Source organism: Loxodonta africana, chromosome 25 (assembly GCF_030014295.1).
Source record: "Loxodonta africana isolate mLoxAfr1 chromosome 25, mLoxAfr1.hap2, whole genome shotgun sequence".
Lineage (NCBI taxonomy): Eukaryota > Metazoa > Chordata > Mammalia > Proboscidea > Elephantidae > Loxodonta > Loxodonta africana.
The window spans coordinates 29,478,785-29,492,445 of record NC_087366.1 but is presented as its reverse complement, the minus strand read 5'-3'; the positions used below and the strand labels follow the sequence as shown (position 1 = coordinate 29,492,445).

The following is a 13,661-nucleotide window of genomic DNA, read 5'->3' as shown; positions in this document are numbered from 1 at the left end:
AAATAAACGTTTTGGACTCTGTAAATGTTCTAATTGAATGTACAATTTTAAAGTTCCCATAATTTAATAGATTTTTGTGTCATTAGTTTTCCCTTTATGTTTAAGTAAACCAGACGGTAAAGCCATACAGAATTCTTTTATTAAACCAGTCTAAATTTTCCCAGTAATTGTCTAGTTTCTCCAGCAGCCACTGTGTTTTGATCCTGTAGGTTGGCCTGGCAGTGGTGAATGGACAGCTCATGGCAGTAGGAGGGTTTGATGGCACAACGTATTTGAAGACCATTGAAGTTTTTGATCCTGATGCCAATACATGGAGGTAACCTTTAAGTTGTGTTCATCTCACTACTGACTTGAAAATCATAGGCTTGAGATAGCCCACGACCATCAAAATCAGGATGGTCACAGTACACCTCTTGCAATACTTCGAAGAGGGCTTGAAGTTACCCATATTTGATGGCTCAGTTTGATGTGATTGCTACAAAGTGGCTGACATCTTACAAAATTCTTCTCTCTGGTAACTGTTTACTTTTATAATTAGAGCTTGAAGAAACAGAAAAACATCTCTATAGCCTCATCATATTCAGCTGAGGAAACTAAGGCATCAAGAAATAAAATGACTTGCCTAAGCAAGTTAGTGACAGAGTTAGGAATAGAACCTAGGTCTTTAGTTCCAATCTGTCAGTGCAGTTTTTGTGGGCAGCTTTTAAACCCGTTTTTTCCTTGAGCTTTTAAAGTTCAATGTATTATCATTCTATTTTAAAACCTAGTCAATTTTAACAGTCACTTTTGAGGGGAGGTTACATTTATAGGTTAAATTTTACTTCACATTTAAATTCTTAATTGTCTAATAAATCCTTGCTATATTTTTATATTCTTAGCAGTTCTTATAAATTCACATAAATTTGGTGACTCTTGCATGTAAGTATTCACAAACTTGGACGAACTTAGCAAAATTCTATCTTTCAACTCATAACTAAATCCTCACTCAATCACATATTTTATGCTGGATTCACAAGACTAATAGATGCACTAATACGCCACATTCTCTTAAACATTATGAGAACTTAAAATGCTGAATATATAATTTTCAGACTTAATACAAAATATTAATACTATGGGTTTGATGTACTTCATTTTTGTACTTAATTCTAAATATTATTAGCCTTCTAAGAAAACAATTTTGCCCTCCCAAGCAATTTGGGGTTTCCTTTTTACAATAAGCTTTTTTTAAACAGGTTTAGGGTTACCATCTCAGAGGCATGCACCATTTTAGATGTGGTGAAAAACAAGTGAAATTGCGTACAACAGATTAGTAAGCAAGCACAGGTAAGCCCGTGCGTAGCTTGCTTACTGTTTTAATCCATCAAGGTTGTTTCATCACCCTACTAGTTTCAACTAATGATTTTACTGAGTACTCATCTCTGGGAAGGCCACAGCTCTTCCAGATATCTAAATGACATTCTTTGCAATCTGCATATATCTCAGCTCATGGCTCTTTATGGCTCAGGCATCACAATACTAAAGTCAGGCTGATGACAGTCTAGTACTTTTTGCTCCTATGTCAAATTTTCACAATCCTGTTCATTCAGTAAGGTTTACTGAGTATTTTAGGCCCTAGGAATACCGAAGTGAACAAAATTCCCTGCCCTCATGGAGTCAACACTGTAGTGTGGGAGACAGAACCATGCCAGGAGGTGGAAGTGCTATGATGAACAGCAAATCAAGGGAGGATGATAAGGGGTACAGGGAGGCGAGTCAGTTTTTGAGGTGGTCAGGAAGGCCTCAAACCTGATAAAGGATAGATAATGGAGTGTTTTCATGAATAGGAGCCTCCAAATTGTGGGATTTTTTTTCCACTTACAGCTTTCTATTTTTAGTAGGAATGTTAAGTAAGCATAATATGGGGGGAAGTAAGCCAAATTTAGTTCTGCCACTTAATTATTATGATCCTATGGTATTTTTTTTTTTATGGTATGGACTTGTTTCTCAGTGTCACTAAATAGAATTAGTTACATATAACCAAGTAATCTCAACAGCTTATCCTCAAGAATTTCATGAATATTACTTGGTCATATTTATGAAATTCTTAAGGATAGCTATTGAGATTGCTGTCTAAATTTTTACAATTACATATCCCAAACTTAAAACCATTTACACATAGCTGATAGACAATCTAGTATTCTTTTGCATGGAAATGCTTAATTTTGAAGATGATCTTGTTCACATGTCACAAACTAGATACTGACTTTATTTACTCATATCCAGTTTTGCTCCATAAAGGGTTTGAGGAGGCTTACAAGATTACAAAGCAGACAAAAAAAAATAAGAATAATAATCAAGGAAGTTTAGGCAAAGGGAAAAAGTGGATGGGAAAATAATATAGCCCAGGGCAAAATGAGATGCAGAAATGTAGAACATATGATTCTGTGTAATTGTTAGAAGCCAGTCAGGGTGTAAAGTTATGATGCAAGAAGTAGGTATGATGGTTTCCTAGTCTTCAGACAGGCTCCCGTAAGTGAAAGCAGCTCAGTCAGTGTCTGAAATAATTCTGCTACTTACTAGTGCTCAGTTCCAACTTCTAAGCTTCAGAAGAAATGTATGAAGTTGAAGATATTAGTTGTGATACAAAACATAGAAGCAGGTATTTGATTAACTCTTAGTTAATGGAAGAAATGGTCCTTTTTCCAGTTAGAAATTCTGATTTTGTTTCTTTCTTTGCAGGTTATATGGCGGGATGAATTATCGTCGACTAGGGGGTGGCGTAGGAGTTATTAAAATGACACATTGTGAGTCCCACATATGGTAAACATCTCGAAGACGGTCACTTAGACATATGCTTCTCTGTATCCTGGAGAGCTTTGACTTTGGAGCTTTGTACAACTCAAGAAAACATTACAACAGATTTTATTCTTTGCTGGTGCCTCAACATACGGAAATATAATTCCAATGAAAATACTTCACCTGCAAGATGCCACCTTTGCACAATAATTTTCAACCCTGTGCAGAATATTTATTTTTGGTTTTAATTTATCATGAACTTTTTTTGTACTTATCCTTCATCCTACCAAAAAAGAAAGAAAAGACAAAAATCCCAAGCAACATAACTTTATTTTTAAGGTATTGATTACATTTGAAACTACTAATAAGAGGAGAAGGGCTATGTATGATCTGGGCTGTTATTTCTAAACACTCCATCCACATGACTCCACTACTTACAAAGGATGACCTGTGACAAAGATAGATATGCAAAATGTGTTAGCTAGCCATCATTCTTGCACTTAAAGCACTAAAAGACTTGGAAACCTTTATTAAAAAAAAAAAAAAGGAAACATCTCATTTTAAAAAGTACAATTCAGAAGAAACGCTCAAAGTAAAATCAGGACTCAGTGCTGCAGTTCTCATCAGTGGAAGTTTGAGTCTTGTTTCCGTCTATTATTTGAAACTAATTGTTTTCGGCTATATTTAAAGTCTTTTTTCGTAATATTCTCATAGAGTTTCTGCTAGATCTAGAGCTCTCCTCAGTGCCTCTAAAAAAAAACAGTATATGAGTCTCATGCTGTCTTGAGAATCACCCAAAAGAATCATGTGCAACTCTGCAGGAAATCTTTGTTTAAAAACATTACCAACTGAAGCAACTTTCCTGTTTCCTTATGGCTACCAAGGACCAGCAGGGAGAAGTGTCCTCTCCCCATCAGTGAGTGCTGTTATGCAATTCTTTACACCTGATGCTCAGGCCTGGCGAAGCTGAGGCTTACCTTTAATCAGCCTCCAAGGGAATGAACTCTTCAGTTCATGTAATAGTACGATGCTAATGAGTATAAAACCAACTGAGGCATTTTATTAATAATATCTTGGTTCTTTTATACAAACTATATAATATTATCTTCATTCTCCAAGGCCACTGCTACTACTTCTTTCAAATTGCACTTTCTGGTGAAGAGTTAAAAATTTTAAGAAAAAAAAAAATCAATGGTTAAAAGTTTTTTTTTTTTTCATTGTGTTCATAGACAAATTTTTTTTCAGTGTATTTTGCAGGAAAATATTTGAACAAGACTTTAATTGCAACCAAAAGGAAAAACCTTCTCCTCCCTGCCCCCACTACAAAAATGTTTGGCAACTTTTATGTTTACATTTAAAGATCATTTGCACCTTTACAAGGAAAAAAAATAAGTATTTGGTAAACAGTTGTTTACAACATGTATCATTTATGCTTTTTTCTAGCATGTATAACTTTTTTAAATAAAGGTAGTATTTACCATAAAAATTTTTTTGACTAATGCTTTTTATAGCCCACTAAGGATGTAGAGTCAAAATACTATAATTTAAAGATACTAAAAATAATTCTATGTGTTTATGCCATGAACCTAGCATAGCTAGGTTAATTTGTTCTCAGTTTTTAGATTGCTGCTTTTCCCTTTTAGATCTAATTTTGTTTCATAATTATATAAAATATTTACATGGTTCCAAACTATAAACGAGGAACATTCAAGTCAGTCTAACTTCCATTTCCGTCCCCTCTATTCAATTCCTTCCCCTTATGAGGAACCACTTTTATAAGTTTTTAGTTTCACGTTCCATGGTTTTTTGAAAACATAAGGAAATACACACGTATTTCTCCACTACCTTACATAAAAGGTAGCATATTATACACTCTGTCCACACCTTGCTCCTTTTCACTTAACAATACCTTCTAGAGAGGTGGTGGAATATTTCAGAAAAGGATAATGGTAATTGTGGCACAACATGAAAAATGTAATCGTCATTGAATTGTAAACATGGAAGTTGTGCTAACGTTTTGGTGTGTATATTTTCACAGGAAAAACAAAACAAAAAAACAATATATCCTGAAGATCACTCTGGCACTATCTAGTTTCCTTAATCTTTTTTACAGTTTCATAGTAATTCATTGTGCAGCTATACCATACATACTTTATTCAACCAGTTCCTCTCTGATAAGCATTTGGGTTTTTAGTCTTGCTATTACAAATACACCCACTCCTCACTTACTGATAAGGTGAGGGTCCAAAGACCAGGTCATTATGTGAAAATCAGCATTATGCAAAAATGGAAGATGACCGTATCAGATCACAAAATAGAAGATGACCACATCATTACACATCTGCCAAAATACATCATTACATAACTGCCAAACCACTGAGAATCGTGGCCCAGCCAAGTTGACACATAAGCGTCATAGCCAATGTTACTCTTGCCTCGCGCTTCAGCATTTGTTACTGCCAGACATACATCAGTCGTTAATGCACAAAACAGTTGGATAGATTTTTTACTATTACAGTAAATGTGAAATATCAGATAAGACAGTCAATAAGTGAGGAGTAGGTGTAGTGTGATAAAATAGCCATGTGCGTATTTTTGTATTTTTGCCAGTGAATCTTTGGGATAGAATCCTAGAAGTGGGATTGCTAGCCAAGGAGTAAATGCACACAATTTTGCGAGATACTGCTAACTTCTCCATAGGGGTTGTGCCATTTGTAATAACCTATCGTCCCACTTGCACTCTTGTCTACCTACAGTTCATTCTCCCTTAGCAGAGTAATCTTATAAAATACAAATTGGGTCATGTTACTCTCCTGCTTAAAACCTTTCAATGGCATCCCATTATATTTAGAATAAAATCAAATCACAGGTCCTGCAAGAACTTAGGTGATCTGGATCCTGCCTCTCTTTATCAGCTAGGATTAGATTTGGCTGTGAGTAAAACCAAACCAAAATAACAGTAGCTTCAACAAGACATTTACTTTTCTGACACTTAAGTCTGGAGGAAGGCTATTCAAGGCTGCCATTGGACTTCAGCTTCAAGAAGTTCTCAGAGCACAAGCTCCTCCCAGACCATGTTCCACCATCCTTAAGACCTGACCCTCATCCCCATGATCTAAGAGAGTAGCTAGAGTATCAGGTATTACGTCAATGTTGCAGGCAGCAAAGATGGAAGAAGGGATGAAAAAGAAATGGAGCAACAGATACATAGCAGCTGCTTTTTAAGAAGGTTCTTGGAAACTCTACATGACACTTCCATTTACGTCCTATGGGTCAAAACAGTCACATGACTACACTTGCCTACGAGAACGACTAGAAAATGTCTTTATTGTGGGTACCCAAGTGTCTAGCCAAAAATTGGTAGATATTGGTAAGATTTTCTGCTGCGTAACTTCATCTCATACTACCCTCCTCCTCCGTTATGTTCCAGCCACACAGACTCCCTTTGTTCCTCAAGCCAAGGTCTTTCCTATCTCAAGGCCTTCGCTTTTGCTATCTCATCAGCCTAGCACATTCTCTTTCTCAGACTTTTACATGGCTGGTTTCCTCTCATCATTCAGAACTCAAAGGTCACTTCCTCAGAAAGACCTGCCTGACTACTATTTATGAAGGTCCCACCTCAGTTATCCTTTTTCATATTGCTCTCCCTTTTTTTTTGTCATAGCATTTGTCACTATCTGAAATTATTTACCTTTTGCCTTCCTCTACTAAAATGCAATTTCCACAGGACAGGGACCTTTTTTAGTCTTCTAGAAAGATACGAGTTGAAAAAATGGATGAATTCTCCAAAACTTAGGCTCTTTCCACTACCTCTGCTGCTCCTACTATATCTGAAATAATGTTCCAATTCAATCTTTGGTTTTAGAATTACGGCCTACTAAAATCTCTTTCTTTCAAACAAGATTTTTAAAAACATTATTTCTAAGGTAAAACTTTTCCATGCTCAGTAAGTAAAAAGATTTAGATATAATATCTTGGGCAAGTCTCTTACATTGTTTGATCTCATAGTTTTCATCCGTAAAATGGAAGGGTTGGTTAAAATTCATTCACTTAATTTAGAGATATTTATGAAGCACTGTGCTAAACACTAGGGACATGAACGTTAAATAAGACCATTTCTGCTCTCATAGGGGCTCACTGGTGCCTTTCAATGCTACAGTTTTTATGATTCTATTTAATTGTTGGTTTGTAACCTTTATGCTAAAGAAAAAGCCTACCACTTCCTATTTAAAAAAAAATTGCCATTCAGTTGATTGTGACAGCGACCACATGTGTGTACTGTTGTTGAGTGTCATCAAGTCCATTTAGATTCACAGTGACCCCATGTGACAGAGCACAACTGCCCCACAGGGTTTTCTAGGCTGTAATCTTTACAGAAGCAGATCACCATGTCTTTCGCCCACGGAGCTGCTGCTGGGTGAGTTCGAACCGCCAATCTTTTGGTTCGCAGCTGAGCGCATTAACCATTGTGCCGCCAGAGCTCGTGTGTATTACTGAGACATTAATTAAAAGAGCTGTTACCACAACACTGATAAACACACTGCTTCATTTTAAAAGTGAATATTTAATTCAAGATTGCGATAAGAATTGAACAGTTTAAAAACAAGCAGATTGGTGGCTTAAAAACTGAAATAATAATCTGGTTTCCTTTCGAAGTGATTTTGATTGCCAGTTCTATACAGCAAAATAAAATGTCTTTAGAAAACAAATTCTCTAAATGCCAAGGCTAAATTGCCCAAAAAGGATTACAGGTTTTAAAGACCCAAATCAGAAATACCCAATATAAAGATATTTCATTTGACTCTTCAAGGTCGACATAATAAACATTCTATATTTCTTCAGAGAGGAAAAGAGACAGGTGACCAATAAGCAACTCAGCATTTTCTATGGGCTGGCATCCCAGATCAAGATAACTAGTACACAAACACCTGGCTCATCCACTACCACCTCCTTTGTTCTTCTGGATCCTTCTTAGCTTCCATCTGAGCCACTCCAATGGCACCGTGAGGAAAACAGGTGCCGAAGAGATGCCCATTTCTCAGCACGGCAATTAGTGAGAAAAGAATATATAATCCATATCTTGTAGTCCACACAAGGCCTCACTCAATCTGAAAAATTGCCAGTTCTGTCAAATATGCCAACACTCCAATAAGGTATTTATGACACAGAATCTGAAAAAAAATTAAAATGGAATTAATTAATATAATAACAAAGCCTTTGATTTTGAATAATCCATGTTACGTTAGTCTAATTGCTAGAATTTAGTCCTTAAAAGCCCACTATGATTAATCCAAAAGCAATACTTTCTTGAAAATACGCTAAGTTTCCAGTATCAGTGTACACTCAGCTTCACAAAGTGACAGCTGAGGAAAAAAATACTTCATACCTCAATGGAAAAGGTAGATTGATATAAATAAATCTTCTAGACTAATTTAAATCTCGTATCTACAAGATGTGAATATGAACCCAAACCACTGTTGCTCTAAGTCAAATAGATTTAATGAAGACCACTACTTTTAATAAATTTACAACTATTAGTCAATGGGGTTAAATAATCAGACCGGGGTTCTTATTTATCCTGGTTTCTTCTATGGACAGGCTGACATCTGCCCAAGGGGTGGAAGAAGGAACGGGTATCTATGAATCCTTGGTCTTACATGCAAAATTGGAGTATCTGCCTTTCCCAGAAAGAGTCCTTAACTTCCTGATTCTCAAAGGGATTTACGATTCCAAAAAGTACCTTGTGGAAAACAAGTAGTTGGCAGAAACCTAGTTAATACGTTAATTTCAAACTTCTTGAGATGCAGTACAGTGTTGCAGTTAAAAGAAAAAGCTTTTGAGTCAGATTCTGACAACTCTTACTAGCTGTGTGATCTTAGGGAAGCTACTTATCCACTCTGCTTCAATTTCCTCTCATGTAAATATGTTGTCAAAATGTGTAAAGTGCTTAACAATAAACGTTAGCTTTCATCATGGGAGCCACTGTCTTATATCATTAACAGAAGCTCTGAGATTTAGAATAGACCAAAGAAAATAAATGTGTTTCATTTACATTCATAGATGGATAATAACAACACATTACATGAAAAAGTTTTTAAATACAGTTTACTAATAAGAGTGTGGGTATATGGAAACAAAATTTCAAATTATGTAAGGATTTCTTCAACAGTGAATTCTAAGGCACTAAAATCTAAATTTTTTCCTTTAAGATATAAAGTAATAAAGTATAATACAGTCTCTCAATTTTTTTACTGTAAACCCTAGTAAGAAATAAATTTGTCATCATGACCCAGTACATATGCATGCATACCTTTATCACATACAAAATACTCCCATTTTTATATTTTCTATTTCTTCCTTTTTGGTTTTTTAATGCTGGTCTCTTCCCATAAAAATTATTTCCCAACCCACCATTGAATTATGACCTCCAGTTTGAAAAGCACTACTATATTGCATAGGGTGTGGACTTTTTTGAACCTAAGAGATGAAGAGTCAAATCTTGACAACTCTTCTTACTAGGCTATCTTGTACGTGTCAGTTAAACCTCTTTTGGCCTCAATTTCCTCGTTTTAAAAATTAAATGTGTTTGGCAACAGATATTGGTGATGGGTGCACAACATGATTGATGTAACTGGCATCATTGAATTGTATGTGTGAAAAATGTTGAATTGACAATGTTGTATGATCTAAATTTTTACAACAATAAAAAAAGTGGATAAAAACATCTAACTACTGGGTCGCTCTAAAGATTAGAAATAAGGTATGTTAAACCCCTAGCACAGTGACAAACCCATAGGAAACATTCGCTGAGTATTTATTGTAGCTTTTTAATATATTTTAGGTGCCAACTCTCCATTTATTTCTGATCCTTCTTGTGGTAAACAATTATTGGAGGACAAAGCAATGTCTCTATTGTTTCTTTTCCAGCTGGGATAAAAAAATCTAAATTATAAAGATGATTCCTTAGTTTTGTGTTTCTGGCTATAACTGTCTTATCTAACACACAAAATCCTCTGTTACTCTAATTATTTTAAAATTTGTCAAGAAACTATTTTTAAAGTTTAAAAAATTATTACAGAATAATAATTCCTATCATTACCAGTCTGTAGCACACAGCAGACAGTGCCCTTCCATTAGAGGTAACTACAAGGCTCATCTATAAAGCATAAAAGAAAGTCTCTCTGCTCTCTCGAAGTAGCATAGAATTAAAGGTTTCTTCAATGTGGAAATACAATCCCCATTTTGAAACTATACGACAACAAGGAAAAAGTACTTAACTAGATTTAATTGTTCGAACTAACCTTTATTTTTCCATCAGTATGTGCTGAAGCTACAGATGTTGAAACACGAACCAATCTTGTGGCTGATAAATGAATTTTGAAATGTCTATGGAAATGTGAATAAAGGCAGTCCATGAATAAGTCAACTTCCTCTTGGGTAACTTCCCCAGGTGTTTTGTGGACACTGTCCCACAAAGCTTTTGCATCCTCTGGATGTATGGCATAAGAAATGTCCAGACTCTGAGGGCTACAGGGTACAGACCAAAGAAATTCAGTAGTAGCCATGTAATGGTCCATTTTGCATGCAGTCCACATAGCAGCCATCCAGGAAAGATTAAATGCATTGATTGATAAGGGACTGAAATAACAGTCAAAGGTTCTCTGAAACCAGGTTCCAATTATGGCTGTATTAGACTCTGCTCCATTTGCAAGGAATAAGGGTAGACAGGTGAAGTCTTCTGAAACAGTCTCTAGAAGACTGTCTCCAAATATACAGCAGAACCAACCAGTCCACAAAACTTTACCTTCTGTGTTCTCAGATGGCGGTTGAGATTTTGACAGAATCTACAAAGAAAGAAAAACAGGTTCTGTAAATTCAAAAGTACATTTACTCCTAAATTACACCTTCTTAAAATCTGTACATTTAAAAATAAGATCTGTTGTATTATTTGGCAAAAACACACACACACACACACACACACACAATGGAATAGTCTCCTTATTATCAGGGTTTATCAAATTAATTGACCTTTCTCTCAATATTCTTATGGAGACATGCAAGATCTTGGTGCAACCAAAATGTAAAATAAGGGATGCCAATATGGTATAACCAGATATAATATCCTGAAAAAGAATCTGAAAATCTCAACTTCAGAAAGGACGGTAACAGTCACCAAATCCAACTCCCTTGAATACTCCCATCGAAGGAGCCTTCAGTGTTTCTGAGGCAGCTCTATCAACTTAAAATGTCCTTCACACACTGGGCCCTAGAGTTTCCACCCACGGATCCTGCTTTCTTCCTTATATGCCTGAAGAACAAATCTAATCCTTCTTCTATGAGAAAAGCCCTTCAAATATTTGATGGTCCCTATTACGTATGGAAACCCTGATAGTGTTGTAGTTTAAGTGCTGTGGCTGCTAACCAAAGGGTCGGCAGTTCAAATCCACCAGGTGCTCCTTGGAAACTCTATGGGGCAGTTCTACTCTGTCCCATAGGGTCGCTATGAGTCGGAATTGACTTGACAGCAGCAGGTTTGGGTTTTTGGGTTATCACGTATACCTGACACGGTTGCTAACCAAAAGGTTGGCAGTTTAAATCCACCAGGCGTTCCTTGGAAACACTACGGGGCAGTTCTATACTCTGTGCTATAGGGTCACTATGAGTTGGAATCGACTCGATGGCAATGGGTTTGGTTTGGTTTATCACATATACTACAGCTCTGGTGGCGAAGTGGTTAAGAGCTCAGGCAGCTAACCAAAAGGTCAGCACTTCAAATCCACCTGCCACCCCTTGGAAACCATATGGGGCAGTTCTACTCTGTCCTATAGGGTTGCTATAAGTCGGAATCGACTCAACAGCACACAACAACAACCACATATACTGAAGAGCTCTGGTGGAGCAGTGGTTAAGCACTCAGCTGCTAACCAAAAGGTCAGCAGTTCAAACCCACCAGCCACTCCATGGGAGAAAGATGCTACAGTCTACTTCTGTAAAGATTATAGCCTTGGAAACCTTTGGAGCAGTTCTATTCTGTCCTATAGAGTCACTGTGAGTTGGAATCAACTCAACAGCAAAGGGAACAGTTTTCACATATACTGCCAAGTCTTATCTTGCTAAAGTTGAACATCTCCGGTTTCTTCAACCATTGCTCCATGACATACATTCAAGGTCTGACACTATCCTGCTCATTCTTCTCTGAAACTTGTCTATATGCAAGACATTTGTATTGTTGTTGTTAGGTGCCTTTCAGTTGGTTCCAACTCCTAGCGACCCTATGTATCACAAGGCAAAACACTGCCCAGTCCTGCACCAGGTAAGACGGTCATAAGTGAACACAATTATTTCAAAAAAGTCTGACTGCAAGACTATTATTATCATCTTGGACCTGGATTATAGTCCTATTAATGTAAACTCAGATTGCAGTAGTTTTTTGGGTTTTAGTTGCCAGTTTTATATAAAATAGTCTGACATATTCCATTTCTGTTGCAAATCTCCCCCCAACCTATATTGAGGCAGTGAACTTTTCTCTCTTAAAATTTTAATTTCTTAATTTGGCCATTGTGTCAATCCATTCAGAACTTTTAGGATCTTGATTATATTTTCTAACAGACTAACTCTTCAAACTTTAAATTTGTAACTTTACAAGCATATCTTCCAAATACTCATAGAAGTTTTTATTTAAAGTACTTACCAGGACAATGTTGAGATCACAGCTCCGTAATCTCTTACACAAGAAGGTGAAATATGGTAAAAATAACTGTTTGAGTGATCATATCTAAAGGAATATGATAATGTCAAGAGTAGCACCCTAAAAGTAACACTCTACTCTTGACATTATTTATCATATCCCTTCAGATTTGATCAGATTTGATCATTCAGTTACTTTTACCACATTTTATCTTCTTGTGTAAGAGATTATGAGATTGAAAAATACCTTGAAGCCCAGATATATTATATCTATAACACTTTTATGACCTTAGAGTCCTGTAACCCTGTCAAGAAATGAGATTTAACTTGAAAACTATTAGAACACTACACTAAGAATTCAAAAGATCATTTACAATCCTCACAACAACATTCATTTGGCCGACAACATGGAAGCTACTTAACTTCTCTGGGCATCAGTTACTTCACCTGACAGAGACTGATAATTGTCTATCCAGTGTGCATTTTTTAACTTTCACAATAAAACCGTACTTTTATTTGAGGTGCCAAAGCACTCACTAAAAAAATGTTCCCAGTCTTCCTTTCAACTGGGATGTAAACAGAAGTTGTTGGGTGGGACGTTCAGAAAGTCTTATTAAAGGGGATTTACTCAATGGCAGGCACACTGTTTGCCCTCTGTATCTTTCTCCTACTTCGTGCCTGGAACTTGAGTATGATGTTTAGAGCTCCAGGAGCCATCTTAGGCCTTGAGATCACTTTAAGGACAGAAGCTATGACAGAGAAGAAGGATGAAAAATGCCTGGATTATTTCATACCAGCCTTGGACAGCCTACCTCCAGATACCTTTTTTTTTGTAAGACAAACCTCTGTCTTACTCAATCCACTGTTATTTAGGTATTACGCTACGTGCAGCTAAACCTAATTCTAGCAGACCTTCTTCAGGTGCTTGCTGACATCATGTTCTATACCAACCAAACCCATTGACATGGAGTTGATTCTGACTCATAGTGACCCTACAGGACAGAGAGTAGAACTGACCCCCCCCCCACGGTTTCCAAGGAACAGCTGATGGATTTGAACTGCTGACCTTCTGATTAGCAGCTGAGCTCTTAACCACTGTGCCACTAGGGCTCCATGATCTATACCAGGGGTCAGCAAATTTTTTCTGTAGAGGACCAGAGAGTAAAGGTTTTGCCAGCCATTCAGCCTCTGTTGCA

The 13,661-nt window shown here is 36.6% G+C and overlaps 2 protein-coding genes across 7 annotated transcripts in view; one reads left to right on the top strand and one right to left on the bottom strand.

The window, feature by feature from the left end:
• Positions 1 to 3,345, top strand: part of KLHL20 (kelch like family member 20) — a 71,354-nt gene extending 68,009 nt beyond the window's left edge. For all 4 annotated transcript variants that reach the window (XM_023549272.2, XM_010591006.3, XM_023549274.2 and 1 more), the window contains 2 exons: positions 210 to 316; positions 2,722 to 3,345. In XM_023549272.2, the coding sequence (XP_023405040.1) occupies positions 210 to 316; positions 2,722 to 2,806 (192 nt within the window). In that variant the 3' untranslated portion in view covers positions 2,807 to 3,345. The remainder of the gene's footprint in view (positions 1 to 209; positions 317 to 2,721) is intronic.
• Positions 3,346 to 3,936: 591 nt separating this feature from the next.
• CENPL (centromere protein L) overlaps positions 3,937 to 13,661 on the bottom strand; it is a 29,081-nt gene continuing 19,356 nt past the window's right edge. For all 3 annotated transcript variants that reach the window (XM_064276629.1, XM_023549275.2, XM_023549276.2), the window contains 2 exons: positions 10,080 to 10,622; positions 3,937 to 7,949 (listed from right to left, as the gene is read on the bottom strand). In XM_064276629.1, coding sequence (XP_064132699.1) covers positions 7,878 to 7,949; positions 10,080 to 10,622 — 615 coding nt within the window. In that variant the 3' untranslated portion in view covers positions 3,937 to 7,877. The remainder of the gene's footprint in view (positions 7,950 to 10,079; positions 10,623 to 13,661) is intronic.